This window comes from Monodelphis domestica, chromosome 2, assembly GCF_027887165.1.
Source record: "Monodelphis domestica isolate mMonDom1 chromosome 2, mMonDom1.pri, whole genome shotgun sequence".
Taxonomy (NCBI): domain Eukaryota; kingdom Metazoa; phylum Chordata; class Mammalia; order Didelphimorphia; family Didelphidae; genus Monodelphis; species Monodelphis domestica.
Genome location: NC_077228.1, coordinates 430,213,885 through 430,235,646, shown reverse-complemented (window position 1 = coordinate 430,235,646; position 21,762 = coordinate 430,213,885). Strand labels below are relative to the sequence as shown.

At 38.5% G+C, this 21,762-nt stretch overlaps 1 protein-coding gene across 4 annotated transcripts in view; it reads right to left on the bottom strand.

Moving 5' to 3' along the window:
* The window catches only part of PLEKHG1 (pleckstrin homology and RhoGEF domain containing G1), a 285,380-nt gene extending 266,039 nt beyond the window's left edge, over positions 1-19,341 (bottom strand). For 2 of the 4 annotated variants that reach the window (XM_056818927.1, XM_056818926.1), the window contains exon 1: positions 19,020-19,341. Coding sequence is in view for 1 of the 4 variants with exons in the window: in XM_016428948.2 (XP_016284434.1) it covers positions 3,210-3,212 (3 nt within the window). In the remaining 3 variants the exon portion in view is untranslated. The other 2 variants (XM_007484722.2, XM_016428948.2) reach the window with 2 other exon arrangements.
* Positions 19,342-21,762: the final 2,421 nt, after the last annotated feature.

Genomic DNA, 21,762 nt, shown 5'->3' with positions numbered 1-21,762 from the left:
TCTCTAACACTCTACATTTCAATCACTCAATTAACTTTTATTAGGTACCTGCTAAGTGTTGGCCCAACTCAATGCTATGGATACAAAGAGGCAAAAGACAGTCCTTGCCCATAAGGAGTTTACAATCTAATGGACAAGACAACATGCAAATAAATATATACGAAGCAATCTATATGCAGGATAAATAGATAATTGGTAGAGGGTAAGCACTGGAATTAAGAGGGGTTAGGGAAAGCTTCCTACAGATGATGGAATTTTATTTGGGTCTTAAAGAAAGTCAGGGAGGTCAGCAGTCAAGAGGGGAAGAGGGAGAGCATTCCAGGCATGAGGGGGAGTCAGAGAGAATGCCTGGGGATAGCATCTTATTGAAAGAGCCAGGAGGCCAGAGTCACTGGATCAAAGAATACAAGGAAGGGAGCAAGGTGTATGTAGACTGGAAGGATAACTGAGGAGACCTGATGAATTTCTATGAAGTCTTTACTAAGTAATCATATGACCAATATGTGGGCAGTATGAGGCATTTATTTTGGCCCTCAAGGAGTTTATAATCTAATTGGAGAGATAAGAGCAATACAGGGTAGGCAACAATTAGAAAATGACTTTGCACTAAATAATGTGGAATGTATAATCGATATCATATTGATTGTCTTCTGTGTGGGTAGGAGAGGGGCAGGAGGGACGGGGAGAATTTGGAACTCAAAATTTGAAAAATGAATGCTAATTTATTTACATATGATTGGAAAATATTTAATGAAATTATATAAATAAAAATTTAAAAATAAATAATGTGTAGTTCAGAAGAGAGAAAGAGTACTTTGAGCTGGATAGTCAATTATAGAAGAAAGTAGAACTTCTTTGATGGGTAGAAGGCAATCTGTGATAAGGAAAGGAGAGAGGATTTTAAAAAATCCTTCATGTCACTAACACATATCTCTTGTGTTTCTTCTATTAGGTACCAAGCACTGTTAGATCTGGGATAATGTGGGGTGTTTTTTAGGCAGAGGGAATAGAGTTTTTAAAAAGAGGAGTCATGGCTCATTTAAGTACAGGGTCAATGTTAGGTAATAGCTAGGGATAAGATTAGAAGAGCAGAGTTGGGTCTGGTTTATAGAAGAACATAACTAAGACAAGTTCCAATTTGATATAGTAGGTAATTTTAAATAACATGATGAAAGAGGTATTTTAGAAAGACTGATTTGTTGGTAGCATAGATAAATTGAAATAGAAAGAGATTGGAGCCAGGGACTGTAGAGTTAAGAAATATCCCAGGCATGTTGGAGGGAAAACTCCCTTGTAGTTCCAGGCTTTCCCCAGGGAGTCTCTGGCATGGGAATGGAGGAAAAGCATTAGAAACTCTCCCTTAGGATACATTTGATTTTCATCCCATTCTCAGTCATGTCACTCTATATTTTCTTAAGATTCACCACTGGCACTTAGACCACAGGTTGATATTTATATAAGGATAGCATGGAGTACTCTCTCATACTGGGTTCCATAGACCCTTGTTTTCCCATGCAACATGGAAGGTTCCTTTGAGAAATTTTCAGAGAGAGTGATCTTTTTCTCCTTTGAAGTCTCAAATATGAAATTGTGCATGAATCACAATCAGAGTCAATATGTAATAATGGAAAGAATGCTGAATTTGTAATCAACAGAAATCTGGAATTGAATTTCAACCCTCATACTTGGTATGTGACTATGGGAAAAGTTCTTAATCTCATTGAGTCTCATTTTCCTCTTCTGTAAAATGGGGATCACTCCGCCTATGATAACTACCTCACAGGATCATTGTGAAGGTCAAATGAGAACATATTTATATAGTGATGCATTTGTATAGTAGAAGAATAGTAAAATCCTTATATCATTAGAAAATTTTGTTTTAGTATGGGAACAGATTTAATTATCCCAATCCCTCTTTGTCCTAAAGATACATCATCCTGCCAGACTCCCTGTGCCTTCATTTGCAGATTCTATCAATATAATTTCAAGACCAGAGTTTTTCCATGACCAAAAAAAGTGTGGAGGATGGTGTTATAAATAATCATACAGCCTGGATAGGTCTTCTGCCCAATTAAAATAAGTAACAGTATACTCTTTGACCTAAAAGATAGCAGAAGGACCCCATATAAGAAACTTTAACATATCTTCCCCACTCTTCCCAAACTATCCTGTCCCCACCAACCTGAAATTTCCACTCTCATTCACTTTTTTACAGTAAGGAATTGAAAGTTTTTGTTTAAAAAGGGAAATGTCATGTCAGAAAGCACAATAAAGTAATTCATAAAAGATACTAAAGACTTAGCAGATTAACCAACCAATCACATAGCAATGCCCCTAGAGAAATGGACATGGGACAGGAAAATTTTCTTTGAGGGTGGAGGGAAGGAAATGGGGAAGGAACAGACTGGAGTGTTGAAAGCTGCCAGGCAGACTAGAGCCAAAATAAGAGGCAACAACAGCCTCTAGAAAAAGGATGCAAGAGAAAAAAGCCTCAGCCTCCTACTCCACACTTTTGTCCTGAGCACACAATCAGCCTTCTCTTTCACTGACCACATTTTGTGTACTTTGGAATATAGCAACTTCACTATTTGAGCCTGGAAATTTTTATATTATAAGAAGAAATGTTTATTACTGTTGAGCCCCATTTCAAAACATAAACTAGGCTAACAAATTGGATTCATTCCAACTTGGAGAAGTTCTTTAGGAATCTGTCTTAATAAATTGAATGCATAATTAACATAATAATTGTCTTATGTACTTGAAAACAGCTTGTTCTCAAATATTTTCAAACCTTCTCTCTACAGTCTTAGTTACCCTGTTCATTTTGTACCCTGAAGGAATGGTATGTTAAACACAATCCAAAAGACCACAAATTGGGAATCTGAAGAGTCAAGAATTAATGAAATTATTGGGGCTTTTCCATGACTTTTTACATTGCTCTGATAAACTGAAATGAAAACATCCATTCAGACACATACAAACTAGCCCTGAACATTAGACTAATGTATTCCAATTACTAGTAAAAAAAAAAAAACAGGGCTAGACAAAAATATAATGAACAGCTTCATACGTAAACTCCCTCCACCTTTTCCCATCCCCTTTCCTCCTGTAAACATAGGCTGCTTATATGCTTGGAAGAAAATTTATTTCTTTCATGGCACAGTGTAACAGGCATTCAATTGGCTTGGATTTTTACAAAGACCTCTTACCATTACACGTTCACTGGACCTGGAAGCTTTGCCTGATTCTTGTTTCCATGCCAGAATAAATAGGATTTCTGCTGAATTTCCAGGCCAGTTGGGTTTAATATAAACAAAACCAGAAGCAGTCAATGGATATATGACACAAGGATGAACAGTACTACGTTTACCATAGACTCATAAAATGTTTAAACCAAGTAGCACTTGATTTCCTATTCCAGAAGGATTTGAAAACAAATACATTCCAGAAAACATTATTGAGTATTAACTTTTTCTTCAGAGACCCAGATGTAGAGGATACTGAGCTAGATTTGTTATGTTAGCACTAATCTGAGAGACAGAGTCTTTTAAACTCTTCTTTCAAAGACTTTTTGCTATTTATAAAACTGCTATGCAAGAGATAAGCTCACATAATAGAGAGAGTTCCATAAATAGAGAGACTCAGTCAACAAGAACCGGGTTCAAGTTCCACCTCTGATATATACTGACTGTTTGAGCCTTGGACAAGTTGTTTAGTCTTTTAATACTCAAACTATCCCTTATGACTATTAATTGCTGAACAGCCACTGATATTTAGAGTGAGAAGGAATTTCTTATATCAATGAATTGTAGGTCTGGTGCAAAAGGCAAGTCAGAACAAAGAATTGCTTTTCACCCACAAACAGGTGTCCTTAGTAACTAATTTAAGAATCAGAATTCAGGGATCATAGATTTCAAGCTAGAAAGGCTCTTCAAGTTCATCTTTACTTCCATTTTGTAGACCAGAAAATCAAGGAACAAAAAAGTTAAATGTGCCACCTAACTAGTATCTGATTGGGCATCCTCTTGACTCCAAATTCAGTGCCCCATTCATGAAAACACGTTTGTCATTCATTATGGCATAGTTAATGAAAGGCAACCAATGGGACAGTGGAAATCATGCTGGGTCTGGACTTAGTGTGTTCAACTTCTATCTTTTTAAAATATTGTTTCTTACAACAAAATTCCCAGGTAATTCCCTCTTTCCCTCCCTTCCCCATACTAGAGAAAGCATCATTTAACAAAAAGATGTGTATGTGTGTGTGTGTGTGTGTGTGTGTGTGTGTGTGTGTGTGTGTGTGTGTACAAACTATGTCTTGTTTGTTTCTATTTAGCAGCTATTTCTCTGGAGGTGCATATGTACAAGTTAGTCTTCAAACAAACATCCTATTGCTATATGTAAGGTTCTCTTGGTTTTGCTCTTACAAAGCAGTAGTATTCCATTATAATTATACACCATGAGTTGTTTAAAAATTTATCTTGTTCTAGTCCCTGGAAATATTTTCACCCTTCTGGTCTGCATAAAAAGTAAATTTATAAGCAGTCAGTATAAAGTGCAAGGGCAGCCTGTGCAAAGTGCAAAGGGGAACCTAGAAGTCATATACAAATTGTACCAGAGATCAAAGGAGCATAATTTACAAAGTGCATCAAATATTGACTAAAAATTACATTCTGAAAATATGTGCTGAATCAGGAGACTCCCCCTGGGCTTTGCTGTTTGGGTTTTTGGTCCTATGATATGGAAATTTCAGACAAGTTCCAGACATCAAGTAAGACCAGTAAAACACCAAATGGTGCTGATAATTTTGAGATGACTGGACATGTTAACTTTAAAGTTTTACTGACTACTTTGAAATGATTTGAATATATTAATAAACTAGCCCCAATATGGCACATATAAGAGTTATTCTGTTATCCTCCTCCCCTTCCCTCCAAATTCTGTTAAAATGAGATCTCAAACTCCTCCCCTCAAACTCTCTTTTATCTCTTTTGAGTCCATGCTGTTGAGTGGTCCCAACTCTAATCCATGTTTACCTGAATGATTATCTGTGCTTGCTCTCCTCATCCTCTTTCCCATGCTGCCTGCCTCTGTATCCCTTTTTGTTGCTAGTCTCTGTACCTTCTGGGCTGTTTGCTCTATATCCTCTATGTCTTATTAAAATGTGACCACAGCCTCATTTCCCACTGCCATTGTGATCTTTCCCTTTGAGTACCTGAAGAATTGGGCATGCCTGTCCCATTTTATAATTTCATGAATTAAGTATTAATTCAATCAGGACAATATGAGTTCAAATTCAGCTTCAGACACAAGCTGTGTGACTCTGGAGGGGCAAATTATTTAAATTCATTCTATCTCCATTTCCTCAACTTTAAAGTGGAAATCATAATAGCATGTTCCTCCCAGTATTGATGTGAGGATCAAATGAAATATTTGTGAAGTTAGCATAGTGCCTGGCATGTAGTAGGCACTTAATAATTGCTTATTCCCTTATCTTCCCACCCCTTCACTAAAACTTGGAGATGTCATACTTATATCAGAATAATTTCTTAAAGTTCCTTTAAAGATGTAGATTTTAAAAACGAAATATAAGGTATAGTCCTTAATCTTAGCACTACAGTAGGACAGCTAAAAGTAGAAACAACTATTTCTGGACCATGGACAGGGGAAATGAATTTTCGTCACATGGGAACATGGTTGTGGCTTCAGTTGTGGGCAGAAGAGGGCAAGCTGAGTGAGGGAATCCATTTTGCTGGTAACCCAAGGGGTCAAAGATCTCACATCTATAGTATTTCTGTGATTCCCTCCTTTCAAAGTTTACTTCTCAGAGTACAGCCTCCCCTCAACTCAGGTATCATTTCCACTGGAGAAGTATGGTAATTAGCTGTGGTAGAATTAGCTCTAGTCTGAGAGTCAGGATCTTGAGTTTAGTCATTGCCTAGTTATCTGATTTTGAATAATTTGCTCCATACTTTGACCCTTAGTTCATCATCTATTAAGTGAGCGGGTTAAAGAGGATCCCTCAATTTTCATCTGAATACCAAAGGCCATGGCATTTTTAAATTGCAAAATGCTACTTTACCACTATTTCCATCTTCTTCCAGTCCTTTTGCTACCTCCTTTATCATCTTCCTCCACCCCCACTGACATTCCTCTATACTTTTTATATCAGTCTCTCATTTCCAAGTTGACATAGGATAGAGAAACCTATAATCTGTTTTCAGTTCTTAAAAAAACTTAATTTCATCAGTGTGGGTGCTCTTTTCACTATTTGGATTGTAATAGATGGTAAAAATGGGGAAGATTTGTAATAAGGGGAAAAGGGTGATAAAAGGAACCATTGTCCATGTCTTCCCTCTTCTAAGGCTACCTTTAGCTTGGTTCTGCCGAGTTCTGAGAAGGATATATTTGAAGAGATTATGATGGTAAATTCTCTTTTTCTTGGGGAGAGAAAAGTCACCTCTCTCCCCCTCACTCTCAAGTTTCCCTCCAGTAATATTTGTATCAGTTCTTGTATCTTTTCTTAACTAAAATTTATTAGAGGGGAACAGAAAAGGGCACAGGGCAGATGGAGGGTAAGGGTTTAATGATCAGGAAGGAATGAGGGATGAGTCCCTATCTATCTAAAAGACAAGCAGATCAGGTTTGGTTCACCTGACCCACCTGGGGTCAGGATGATGAGGACTCTGGCTCTTGTCTGCACAATAAGTGTCTCAAGTTCAGATTTAAGAAGGGGGAAGGAAAATCTTCTTATTTGGACAGTTTATTTCCCAAATAAGCTTGTCGAATAGGTTTATCTTCTGTTGGGATCTGGGTCAGGAAATTACAGAAAGAAGATCACAGGATCAAAGAACCAGTTTAGAGCTACCTGTCTGGTCTGTGGTACAAGGCAGAAGACCACTCCCAACTGAAGGATCAGTTCGGAGTTCCTTTTCCTGCCCATCTCCTGCTGCTGTAGAATTCTGCAGCTCTCTCCTTTTTTATTTCTCTCCATGCTGTCAAACCTTCTCTCACAGGACATTATAACCCATTGATGTTCTAATATACAACATTCATAAGTTCTTGAGTTTAAAAAATATTACCAGGTAGCTAACTTTCTGGAGAACAGGCTTGTTATTTGGGGAAAAACAAACACTCATTCCATTACTGACCCCAAATCTGAAGTCTTTATAGCTTGTTAAGATTTGATAGAGTTTGTACAAAGTGGGTGTAGCCTTCAAGCACCCAGGACTGAGTACTCTAGTAGAACAGTTGTTGGGAGAGTTCTTAAACATTTTCTTCTTCCAGGAGAAAGCAAGTAACTTGACAGAAAGCATTATTTTATTTTGGTATACCTGGAACCTAGCACAGTACCTTGCACATAGTAGGTGCTTAATACATATTTGCTGAGTTGAATTATTTCCAATTTAAATTATTTAAGGAAAGATAAAAATAGAATATTTATACTTGTACATTTCCCTTAAGACTAGAGCACACCTAATATCTGTAGTGGGAGCTTTTTGTGGAGAGGAGAGGATCTTGGAAACCTATCTGAGCAACCAACCTAGCAGAGACTTGGGAGCAATGAGAGGACTCCATAAAAACAGAAAGAACATTAAGGTCCTGAAGTACTAGATATATGAGTTACCTCTTGACTGTATTCACCTTGATACTATCATGCAACAAGTTTGTGTTTACTCTTCCTACAGAAACTATGTGAAACTGTGAGTATACTCTAGGTTCAAGGAGGAAATGTTTTGTATTTACTATTCTTGCTATCCCATCTTAGTAAATCCAATTGCTTTGAGCTAATTATGTCTATCTGTTAATTGTTGAGAGGGAGCCACCAATGTGGGCTCCTGAATTATAATTTAAAAGTAGACTCAGGGTGTAACCTAGAACCAGAGAGTAGAAGCCATTCACCAGGGACCCAACCTACAAAAGTGAGGGCATTTGCAATCTTCCTTCTTCTCTAGGGGAGTTCTGTATATCAAACAAAGAAGTGGCTTCAAATAGTAGAAAACCACAGATATAAAAAACAAAATTCTTTCAATGTTCCTTTAGGTTACTACTGATTGAAACATAAAATGGAATTGGCCTAACAATTCCTACTTTACAAAATGTCTTTTTAAAACCATGTCAAAATAATCTCTCTTCCAAATTATTTTAAAAGAAAAAAATGTGAACACAACACTTATTACCTATTCTTTCAAATCATCCTTATTATTAAAGTTTTTAGAGTTGGGATTTCAATTTCATTTTGAATCTATTAACAGGTCCACAGGGATAACAGGGATCATTTTCAGGATCCTTACCATATAATTCAGTAACTAAGTAACTCAACAGCATTTAACAATCATTTAAATTTAAAGAGCAGACCTCACCCAGCATTCTAGGTCATCTTAAATGACATTATATAATCTCTACATGAAGATTGCACAATTTTAGAAAGGAAAAAAATAAATCATCAAAGTGCTATCATTTAATGAGAAAAAGGAAAAAAAGCCAAGACCACCAAACTTTTTCTTTTTCCCTCATGGCTCAACAGAAGAGTATTCCAAAGTTTTACTATTAATTTAAACTCCAAATTGCTTCCCCAAATAGATGCCAGAATTCCTCAGCCAATCCAGTAAAGTGGACTTTCTTCTGTTCTGTGATTTTATCTGTAGCATTCTGGCAGCCCCACCCTTGATATATTAATTTCTTAATAATCCATAACATGTTAGCCTGTAAAGGGACCTTCATGGTTCAGTTCATGGTTCTTTGAAAATTAATTTTAAAGTCACTCTCTACCCTTATATCCCAAGTAGTCTATCACATTTAATCTCTATTCTTTTAAATCACTTTGAGATGGGGGGAGGTTTTCAAACATTATTTATATTATTTATAACTTTTAGTTCTTATATTTAGTTATAGTGGACAATTATTTATAGTTTTTTGGTAATTGTTATTTTTTAAATAAAAGATTTCTGTAAATTGTCTTCATAATTAGGGTTTTACTTCATTTTCTATTTGAATGTAAGTCATTGAGGAACAGGGTCTAAGACAGCTATTCTTAACTAGTGTAATAAAGACATTTAAATACGTAAACTTACTTCATGATCAGAAAAAAGGGAGGAGACTCACGTTCATTTGCACCAGAAATTACAGCTTTTCCTTTAGCAGCAGCACATAAAAGATGCCCAGATGTTAGAAGTTGAGGTCTGTCTGTAATCACATAAACCACCAGAACCCTAATGCTGTAATAGCAGCATATCATCAGCCTCCACCCCTTTCCCTGTGACATCACCTCTTCACTATGCCTCCCTTGTATATTCTCTCTCCACATGCTTCCTGGATTCCCATTCACAGTACAGGGACTGCATCAAATAATGCAGTCAAACTTTTGTTAGCATTGTCTCAGATGCCTATCAATATGTATTGCTCTCTCCTTCGGGAGTTCAGATCTATCCGGAGTTCACCTGAAGAATTTCTAAGAAAACACCAAGGCCTTTCATCTGAAGATAAGGCAAAGGGAGGTTCTAGGTAGGAAGAGGAGTAAAAATATGAACTTTGTACATTGTCTGAAGGGTGGGAGGAAACTTAGCACTTAGTTGAGCCAAATAGGAAGCAGAAATGGGTCTGTGCTTAGGCTTCAGTGAGGAACAGTATGGCAGAAGAGGTATGGGAATGAAGAAAAGGGCAAGGCTAGCAAATTCCAGAAGAGCTATCAAGAGAACACAGACGTAAGGAGGAAAGTCCTGGCCCAAATGTTGCCATATGTGAGGGACTTTCTGGGTTGCAAATGGAAATTAAGTTTTATAATTACTACAAACAATATTTTAAAAATGAATACATTCTATTACTGTTAAGCAAACCCAAGTACTGCCAAGGTCTTCTATTAGGGCAGCCAGATCCTGAGAAGTTAAGGGAGGAGATGGGGAACACTAGGGGTGGGAAGCAGCTGCTTCAAGCTTAATATATGCAATGTATCGACCAGGATCATGAGTTCAGAGGGTGGTCAGGAGAAGAGGGATCTGGGGATATTTTATTCAATAAAATAAACAGAATTAGGGAGGATAGGAAGAGAACACTGTTTGGAGCCCTGCAATGTTGGCAGTGTGCCAAATGAGGGGGAAAAGTGCTGGATTAGAAGGAAGCCCCTTCCATTTCATTGTCAGAAAGGATTTATTTAGTTAGCAGGAGGATTAGCCCTTTGGGATAGGGGAAGGGAGAGAGAGAGAGAGAAACAGACAGACAGACAGACAGACAGACAGACAGACACAGAGAGACAGAGAGACAGACAGAGAGAGATTTGTATTAAATTAAATCAAAGAAAATAGAAGGAAGCTCACACCATTTTAATATCTTTATTGCCCTTTGGAAGTCATTTAGTATTCACACATCCCTGTAGAGAGCTGCCAAAAGGAATTTTGTTATCAGAATAGCACTTCAACTTTGTTCCTTAGAGAAGGGGAAGAAGACTATAGACTTAAGTCCCAGGGCTAACATTTTCAACCACCATCACCAGGATCACCACCACCACCACCATCACCAGTGATGACTGGAATAATTCATTTTCTTATAAAACTTCAACAAGTTATATTATCTCTATTTTACTGGTAAGGAAACTGAGGTTAAGAGAATTTCAATGATTGTTCACAGTCACAAAGTTAGGAATCATGTTAAATTAAATCATCAAAGGAATCATCAAAATTTAGTTCTTACAGGCAGCTAGGTAGTACAGATAGGCCTAGAGCAGGAGGCTCTGGGTTCAAATCTGATCTCAGATACTTCCTAACTGTATGACCTTGGGCAAGTCAGTTAATCCTGATTGCTTTGCCCTGGGTACTTTTCTGTCTAGAACTGATAATAACGATTCTAAGACAGAATGTAAGGGTTTAAAAAAAAACCAAACCAAACCAAAATTCAAACCTAGTTCCTTCCACTCCAAGTCCAAGGCTCTTAAGATTGCCCTTCATTATCAACAGTCATTGTGACTCTTTATAGTGTCTGACACATTCTGTGTCAGACATCTGAGCACTAAGAAACAGAAGAAGGAAATATAATCTTCAAATTAACTGTTACTGTCTCTTAAGAAATGTATCAAGGTCCTCACCAGTACAGGATTACATGGCTATATGATAGAGGATCATTCATTTATCTAGCATCTACTGGGTTCAAGGAACCCAAGGTATATGTGGCAGAGGTGGGGGGTGGGAGAAAAGAGAGATTAAAAGACCCTTAGAACCTGGCCCCTGCCCTACATAACCTTTTTCACTCCTACTGGGTGGGCAGTATATAAATAAGTATCTATAGAGTAAATGCTAAGTATTTATAGAAATATCAGAGACCAAAAAATGTGTTAAAAACTGAGATGGCATAGATCCTTCTAGCGGAGGTAATTGTGGAAGGCTTCATTGTAAGAGCTTTGGGGTCCTTAGTGGATGAGTAAAAAGGATATTGATAAGTAGAGAGAAGGGCATGAATAAAAGACAAAGAGAGAGAAGTATATAACCAAGGGATAGCCAGTAGAATATATTGGGAGAAGTAGAGAACTTACATGGAAATTGAGCATAGAAAAATTGATCAGAATAATTCTGTAAGGGTCATAGCTATCCAAAGCTCTGTATGGTATTGCATAAACAAGTAGGTACCATTTCTGGTGAGAACACTCAGAAACCAATGATATGCAAGAAAAAGAAAGAAGTAAGGCTTCCAGTACCATATTAGATCACAGACACAGAACTGAAAAGAGTCTCAGAAGCTAGTCATTTCATTCTGTAGGTGAAGGACCTGAGGGTATGGGAGGTTATGTGATTTGTTCAGTATCTGTATGCAAGAAATAGCAGATGTGGGATTTGAACCCAGGTCCTCTAACTTAAGAGCTAGCAGTTTCCCACTATTCAGTGTGGATTGAATCTTGGAAAGAGGAGGGGAAACTAGGTGATCCAGTGGATAGAGTGCCAGGGCTGGAGTTGGGAAGATCTGGGTTCAAATCTGATCCCAGATATTTCCTAATTGTGTGACCCTAGACAAGTCACTAAACCTCTTTTGCCTAGCTCTTATACTTCTGTCTTAGAGTATAATGAAGATAGAAAAGTAATAATTTTCTTTAAATCTTAGAAAGAGGAGTTATGTGCACAATTGACTAGTGGAATCCAAATGGATTGGATAAAACAGGGACTGTCTAACACAGCAAGGGATCCGCAAGTTATATCATCATAGCAAACATTCCTATGCAGCGCCATTTTGCAGCAATGTTCCATGCTTTCTAGTTGCAAAGCAAACAATCCTTTCATCCTTTGCTTATGTTAGTATAACTAAATCCCCAAGAGGCTCATTCATTCTCCATACTATGCCATTCTACTTCCCATACTGCAGCAATGAACAAATAGTCAAAGAATAATGGCATCTTCACTCAAGGTCTCAACCAAGATTTGCCAATAGAAATAGAACACTAAAGTGAGATCTTAGTCCTTATAAGAACAAATGAACTTGGGGGCAACTAAGTAACATAGGGGATAGTCTGGAGCCAGGAGAAATCAAATTTAAATCTGGTCCTAGACACTTCCTAGTTATGTGACTCTGGGCAAATCATATAGCCCCAATTCCCTAACCCTTGCTATTTTTTTTTGTCTTAGAATTGATACGAAGACAGAAAGTAAGGGTTAAAAAAAGAGCAAATGAACATTTATCACTACTTACTATAACACTAGCACCTCTGAAACTATTTCAGTAATGGAAACAAAAAGTAATAATAATTATTTAAATAATAATACTATTAATTGTAATATTTATGCTATAATAATAGCTATTATTAGAGCAGCTAGTATGTGCCTAGTGATCTTAGATTTGCAAAGGGTTTTAGATTCTTATATGATCCTCACAACAAGCTTAAAGTTGGTGCGATTTTTCTCCTTTGTTTTAGAGACAGAGAAACTGAGGCTGAGAGAGATGAAGTTAACTTGCCCAGAGTAGCACAGTTAGTAAGTGTTTGGGGCCTAGTTTGAACTCAGGTCTCTCCTTGATTCTAAAAGCAGCACTTTAGCCAGTATATCACTTAGGTAAAGAAAGAATTTGATTTAGGAAGAATTTCAAGGTACCCCAATTTTGAGAATTCTACCTATAAAGGGTTCTGACAATTAATATATATATTTAATAGGCTCTATAATTTATAGATAGCACCGTGGTAAGAGTAATATCCTGTCCCCTCTCCTTCCCTCCCTATCACCTTTGAGATTCTTCAAATAGAATTTGAGAATTCTAGATTGCGATTCTGGTTATGGGAGACACCATTAAACTGAACGCATCCAGCACTTTAAAAGTTTCCCTCCAATCCCAAGGGCATTTTGCTTTATTTTCTTTTTCACTAATGACCAAATTTATCAATAATATTTAAATAATAAACATGCTGGAAGGTTTTTTTTTTTGATACCCCACTGTAGAATAATAATAATTACTATTTGGCCAAGTCACTTTCTCTAAACATTTCTACATTTCCCCATCTACAAAATAAGAGGCTTGACTTAGATGACCTCTAATGCCCAGAAGTTACATGATCCCAAGATCCTATTTGCTTTGTCAATGATTTAAGGTAAAAACATTTTAGACACTAGTTAAAATGACAAATCAAGATCTTTTGGCATGATGACAATTTAAAAATGTTGCTTGTTTCTATAACTTCAGACTTGTCCAGGATCCTTGGTCTTTTAAAAATATGTTTTAAAGATAATTTAGTATATGATATTCATTGTTTCTGTAAGTTTTGAAAGGGCATTTGGAAAACAGCAATATAATCCCCACCTTCCTTGTACTGGGGACAAGTATAATAAATTTAAAATGCCCTCTTTTTGGAAGTTATTAGCAGTGACTCTTTAAGGCATCTTCTACATTCTGTTGTCTCTCTTCCCTCCATTCTTATTGCCCATACTCTGTACCTTTTCCCAGAGATTTGTTACACTGGCTTGGTGCAGCTGTAGTGTTCTCTTTCTGGGGGGTTGTTGTTGTTCAGTCTTTCAGTCTTGTCTGACTATGTGACCCCATGGGGTTTTCCTGGCAAAGATCCTAGAGTGGTTTGCCATTTCCATCTCCAGTATGTCCCTATTTTACAGATAAGGAACGGAGGTAAATAAGTGTTAAGTGATTTGCTCCACACAGCTAATAAGTGTCTGAGGCCAGATTTAAATCTAGATCTTCCTGATTCTAGGTCCAGGTATTTATTTACTGAACCACCTAGCTTCCCTTTTGGGGTGAGATGAATATGAATATAAATACTGAAGTGCATTTTCCCCCCTCAGAGATTTAATTAAATAAGAAATGGAGAGAGACAGAGAGAGAAAGATACAGACAGAGAGAGAGACAGAGAGAGAGAGAAAGATACAGAGAGAGAGAGAAAGATACAGAGAGAGAGAGGGGGGGGAGGGAGAAGAAGGGAGAGAGGAAGGGAGAGAGATAGAGAGAGAGAAAGATACAGAGAGAGAGAGAGAGAGAGAGAGAGAGAGAGAGAGAGAGAGAGAGAGAGAGAGAGAGAGAGAGAGAGAGGGAGAGAGAGAGAGGGAGGGAGAAGAAGGGAGAGAGGAAGGGAGAGAGAGAGAGAGAGAGAGAGAGAGAGAGAGAGAGAGAGAGAGAGAGAGAGAGAGAGAGAGAGAGAGAGAGAGAGAGAGAGAGAGAGAGAGAGAGAGAGAGAGAGAGCATCCAGTGAATTGTAGCATCATCTGTCTAAAGAACTAGTTAAAAACTACACCTGGAAAATCCTTATTCAGGATATATTCAGCTGAGAACTCTATGTCCACCAATTAAAAAAGGCATCTACTGGCTCAAAAACCATGAAAACTAGTTTAGATGAACAATAAGTTCTTGATTATCTGTGGACAGATAAACCAGGCCTTTGAGGAGCTCATTTGAATCATCATAGTCTTCATGGTACTCAGTTTTGCAGGATAAATCTTGACTGCTTTCCCAGCTAGGCAGATTTACCAGAGGTTTTCAATGATCTCTGTTGATGTTTTAATTGGTGTGGATGATTACGAATTCAATTCTTAAGTGGAAATAGATTCATAGTGAAGTGGGCGAGCCAAAACTCCCTAGCTCTGAATGCATGAATGATTTTCAGTTTGAGTTTTCATTCTTTAACAATGTGCCAACAAAACATTATGATTGTCCACAATACATAATCATCTTTTGTTGTTTTTACAGTTTTGTTCAGAAAATTCTTTGACTTTGAAATGCTGGCCCAAAGGAGAAAGACATTAAATGCAATAAGAAATCTACATTAATAATAATAACTAGCTTTAAAGAGCACTTTAATGTTTGCAAAACACATTTAGTCCTCACAACAATCCTATGAGGTAGGTACTTTCTCCATTTTACAGATGAAGAAACGGAGACTGACAGCAATTAGGTGACTTATCTGGAGCCATAGAGTGAATCGGAGGCAGTATCTTACTGACTTTAAGCCTAGTACTCAATCCTCTCACTATACAATTTAGATAGCTACTGCATTAGAGATGATACAATTGTTTTCAGATTGAAAAGGGGCTAAATGAATTTCTTAGTGGAAAAAATTTTATTGAATTGTCTAGAAAGTTCATTTCTTTTCTTTGAAAAAAAAATTTCAGGGGCACCTAGGTAGCATTCTGGATAGAGTACCAGACCTGGATTTGGGAGGACCTGGGTTCAAATTTGACCTCAGATACTTCCTAGTTCATGACCTTGGGCAAATCATTTAACCCTATTTGCTTATTAGCCCTTGTCCTTCTGTGTTAGTTATTACTAAGACAGAAAAATAGGAGTTTAAAATATATGCAAAAATAAATAAAAAATGCATTTGAATATCAGAAACTTCTATAAACTTGTGCCACTAAGTCTTAAGCATTGATAACCAGTTGGAGAATGTGTGGGGAGAGTGAGAGAAAATTCTTGTTTCCCCCTCACTAATGTAGTTCTCCCTGGTACAGTCACTTTTCAACTGGAAAAAAAAGACAAAACAAACCAAAAGATTTTTTCCCTGATATTGCCACTTCACATTATCCTGGTGGAACACTCAAAGTTAGTTTAACTCTTTGAATTACAATGTCAACCCATTACAGAAGTAGTAAAACTGAAGTGGTGAGGCAATTATCCATGTAATTCATTGTATGGAGGCGGGTTGCTATTGAGGAAAAGTAGGATTTAAGCCATGAATTACCCTGATTACATATATTTATCACATTAAACAAGCAAGTGCTTAATAACTCCCCCTTGCCTATTTCTATAAAGCAGGAGCTATACTATGAGTCTCTATGAGGATATTCTGGGGAAAAACAAAAGTAAAATGATTAACATTGTTTAGCAATGACCTGTCATCAGGAAGGAAGCAAGCAGTGATGTGGGTGGGCTCTGAAAAGAAAACCTGTCACTGGTACCATTCTACCTGAATCAGTGGAATGGCAGGGGTAGTGACACTGGAAATTGGACAAGAAGCTAAATTTGAAATTAGGAGGACTAAAGAATAACTTCTCTGGGCCTCCATCTTTTTTTCCATCTGTAAAATAAGAGCAGGTTGAACTAGATTTAATTCAACAAACATTTATCATATACTCACTCTAAGAAAAGAATGCACTATAGGAGGAACTGGGGATGTAAAGATGAAAAAACAAAGGTATTGTTCCCATTCTCAGAGCATAGACTGATGTAATATGTAGATGGATAAGTTAAAAAATATGTTTTTTTTAAATACAAGTTATGCAATACCATGGAATGAGCACAAGCTTTAGAATGAAAGGACTTGGGTTTAAAACCTAGCTGTAACACACAGCTGTAACCTGTGTGACCAGAGCGAAATCATTGATTGTCCAGTTTCTCCTCTGTAAAATAAAGGGTGGTGGACTACAGGGCCTCCAAGTTCCTTTTCAGTTCTAGAGTTAATATACCCATGCAAAGTAATTTGAAGAGGGACTTGAAATTATTAACTACTGGGCCAGTAGTTGTAGGAAGCATGTGCAGGAAGTCAGGGAGGGTTTTGTGTAGGAGGTAGTACCTGAGCTATGCTTTGAAGGAAGATAAGGATGTTAGAAGGTGAAAATATTATATTCCAGACATAGAAGCCTCCAAATATAGAGGTAAGAATCATATGCTCAAAGGCTATCTAATCCAACCCCTTCATTTCACATGTAGAGAAAATGAGGCTCAGGGAGCTTCAGAGACTTGTCAGAGATCAGGTATGTAGTAAGCATTAGAAGTGGTATCTGCAACAAGATCCTTAAATTCGAGAGTCTGTTCACTTTTCACTGATAGACAAAATCTAGAAACACAATATTCTAAGCAATTTCCTTAGTGAGAAAAATAATAACTTTCCCTTCATTTCCCATTAGACTACTTTTTTCTCTCTCTTTTTTGAAAATATTAAATTGTTTTTACACGCCAATGCAATTTTTAATAATTGATTTCTGACTTTTTTTGGATACATGATTTCTCCCTTCCTCTTCCTCCTCCTCTCTCCTCAATATGGCAGGCCTTAAGAAATAGGTTGTATATGTGCTACCATACAATACATTAGATTGTGACCTCCTCCAGGGCAGGAACTGTCTTTTGCCTTTTTTGTATCCTTGGGGCTTAGCACAAAGTCCAGAGCATAGTTGGCATTTAATAGCTGTTTACTGATTGGTTAATATCGACATTAAGACAGATGTCACTGATCTCTCAAAATCAAATTCATTCTTCTGGAATCCAGTCTTGAATATTATAAAAATTTACATGCTAACTTAGTTTACCAACTCATAATGGTATAAGGGAGCCCTGAGATTCTTCAGAACATAAGGATTTATGTAGCCTAAGAATTCATAAGAGCACACAAAGAGAGGGGAAAGTGGCCCTGCCTCTTGTGGATCATCAGCAGCTGCTTTTAAGGAGGCTGGCTAAGCATTGTTAGAGGAATCGCCTCTCTCCCTGCTCAAATGTCAGAAAGTTGAATAAAGTTGAAGGGACCCAGGTGTGACGCTTTACCTCCAAGAAGGCACCAGTGCTCCATGCTTTCAGCTTTTTCAAACCACACACACCATTCTTTTGAACAACTTTATCGCCGAAATCTCAGGCCATCAAGAATGCTCCTTTAAGACAAATTCCGATGTTCCCTAAGTTAGAGCTCGGCAGCTTTAGACCCCACAGGGGAGACCGGGAAACGACGGTGCACTTTTCTACACGCAAGCTCCAGGGACCTCTTAGTGGTCAGGGAGATGCCAGAGGCAGTGGGAAGGATGTCTGAAGGCTGGCTCCCAGTTTTGTTGAGGGGGGCGGGCCGGGGGGCGCGAGCGGAGGAGAATGAGAAGAGAAAGACACGGGGTTTGTTGTCCCTGCTGTTGCTGTCGTAGTATGACGAGATCCAAATAGATAATGTTTCTCTTAGGAGACAGCAGCCCTTTCACTCCCTGTGAATGAAAGTTAAAGCGATAGGGCACTGGAGAGCTGAGGCATCTAATAATTTCCAGGTGGCCTCGAGCAGCGCAACGGGGTGGGGATAGTAGAGCTAGGGTCAAGGTTGTTCTCTCTAACCCTGTCTGGATCTGTAGGGAGTGGTATTCTCAAACATGAAGGCTCACTCCTTCCCCCCCAAAACTCACCCCTCCAAATTCTAGTCCCCTTTATAAAAATAGATAGTATTTATACGGCGCTTTAAGAAGTGCAACACACTTTACAGAGATTATCTCTTGATCGTTGACACATGTTATCTCACTAGATACTTTCTTGGGCTGAATGGCCATCCTGGCCCCCAACTCATTTTTCATCCAAGCCAACTCAAGACAAGGTTTCTTGCCTCAGAAGACTGATACCGCAGCCCTACGATTAACTAGGGGAGGGTAGATAAAAGCCCCGAGATCTTCCTCAACTCCTACACTTGCAGATTTAGGGGAGTTCACCAGGTTGCCGGCGTTCCCATCTGCATTGACTTCCTTCATTAACTATCCCATGGCCGGAGGGGACAGGAGCTAGAAGGGAGAAAGAGGAGCCTTTCCCCAGTCCCCGACATCAAGGGAAGAACTGCAGTCAGACAGCCAAACAAAGCCCCTGTGCTCACCCCAACTCACCAGAGCCAGGCAACAGTCGCTGGGAACCGGGGGCTATGCCCCAATCCGAGCATCCAAGGCCCTGGCAGGTATCCCGGGCGGGGAGTGGACCGAGGGCAGGACGCTCGCCTCCTCACCCAGCCAGCCCCAAGCGGCGATCGGGTGGGCAGCGCGCAACCTAGAGATGGCCAGGTCCCCACTGCGCTCTGCAGGCTGCTCAGGCTCTCTGTAAAGTGCAGCAGACAGGCAGCAGCTCCAACGGCAGCTCGGACTCCAAACTTCCTCTTCCTCTGGCTACTGCTGTTGTTACTATGCTCGGTTCGCCACCCACCCCCTCCTCCTACTCCACCTCCTCCTCCTCGCTCTTCCGCGAGCTCCTGCAGTCCCAGCCCCACTCCTCTGCTCCTACTCCTGCTCCAGCCCAGCCCGCCCCTCCCCTAAGGAGACTGAGATCCCTTCTGGTACGGGGCTCAGCCTTCAGCCACACAGATCCCTCATGGCTCAGAGATCAGTCTTTAGCCACCCAAGGCAATTGAACTGGCTACCCCTTCCCCCTCCGCTCTCTCTCCCCCTAGCCCCTCACGCACCTCCTCACTTTCCCTCAGGGGCATAAAAGGTGGAAGAGCGGGTGGGGACCCGGTGGGGTTGGGATGAAACATAGATTAAGCACTTGGACTTGTCTCTGGAGCCGAGCCAAGGAGAGCAGTCAAATTACAGCCCCTGGGGGAAAAAAAAGTGAAAAACAAAAGCATCCAGAGCTACTGTCCTTTCACTCCTAGCGCTTCTCTCTTCATTTTCAGAGACCTTAACTCTTTTTCCCCGTTCTTTTTTGACTTAATATATCTATCCCATTTTTAAAAAATAAAAGGGTCTTTTTCTTTTTATTGAATCAGTTTTAGGTCTTTAAAGACCAACTTCTAATATTTAAAAGGAGGGGAAATACCATTAACTGTTTCCTAGTAATCCACCAAATAAAAAGTTGCAGTTTCCACTTGTTTTAAAGAAGTACATCTATTCAACAAATTGCATTAGGTAACATTTTTGTTTAGGAGAAAAAACCAGAGGAAAAAGAATAACCTCCATGATGGACCAGACAGACTTTTAAGATTATTTTCTAATAAAGTTAATTGAGGAGTAAATTAAAAATGTTTTTAAAAGGTTATTTTCAGGGGCAGCTAGGTGGATCAGTAGATTGAGAGCCAGACCTAGAGAAAGGAGATCCTGGGTTCAAATTTGATCTTAGACACTTCCAGTTGTGTGACCCTAGGTAAGTCCTTTAGCCCCATTGTCTTGCCCTTGGAACTAATATGTAGTATTGATTTTAAGATGGGAGGTAAGATTTGTTTGTTTACTTGTTTTTTTAGTTGTCCTTGATGCTTCATTCTGCCTCACCTCTTCTTATTAATATATATTAATCTTATAGTGCACAAGCAATAAGCCATGGAAGATTCCAGACTTAAATAAGACTGACTCCTGCCATCACGGACCATAGAGCATGAGAGGAGGAATCAATCAATTATATTTATATAAACTAATATATATAGGCTTAATAAATCATCAACTGAATGAATGAAATAAATAGGCCAGAATAATAGCAATGACTCATTCCTTAACAACACTCAGCATTCAGATACCCTTAAACCTGTCACTGATACATGTTGTTATTCCTGGTCAGTGATCTCTGACTCTTAGAGACCCTGTTGATCATAGAATGCTAGTAATGTCCATGAGATTTTCTTGGCAAAGTTATTAAAATGGGGTTTTTGTTGTTGTTTTGAAGTGCCATTGTTACTTCTCTAGTGGATTAAGGCAAATAGAGATTAAGTGACTTGCCAGGGTTACACAGCTAGTAAGTATCTGAGGCATGATCTGAACTCAGAACTTCCTGACTCCAGTCCCAGCTCTCTATCTAGAGCCATCTAGCTGGTTCTGTACTGATATATAGCTTGGAGATATCATGACTTTGGTTCAGATCACCACAATAAAGTAAATTTTGTAATAAAGTGAATATTTTGGTTTCTCAGTGCATACAGAAGTTAGGTTTATACTACACTAATGCCTATTAAATGTACAATAGTATTATGTGTAAGAAAAGTATATATTTAAATTATTATTTTTATTTTGCTAAGCCATGCTAACCATCATCTGAACCTTTAGTGTGTTGAAAATATTTTTGCTGCTGAAGAGTCTTGCCTTGATGTTGATAGCTGCTGGCTGATCAGGGTGGTGGTTGCTAAAGGTTGGAGGGGTTATGGCAATTTCTTAAAATAAGATAATAATGTTCTTCTTTTCACTTGCACATGTGGGGGCCATTGTAGGGTTATTAACTGGTCCAATTTCAATATTGTATCTCAGGGAATAGTGAGGCCACAGGAGAGGGAAAGAAAAGGGGAGTTAAGTTTGATGGGTGAGATTTGTGTTGTCCCAAAAGAATTACAATAATAACATCAAATTTTACTGATCACAGATCTCTGTAACACATATAATAATGAGGAAAATGTTTAAAATATTTTGAGAATTTCCAAAATGTGAGACAGAAACACAATGTGAATATATGCTGTTGGAAAAATGGTGCTGATAGACTTACTTCATATTGGATTGGCACAAACCAATATCTGCAAAGCACAATAAAATGAGGCACACCTGTAGTGGATAACTAATCAAATACAAGACCATTCTTCTTCCATACTTGAGTTATCTACTTCTGTTCCAAATTTGCTCATTTACATTATTTCTTTCATTTTCTCTTTCTTTGTGTTTCTTT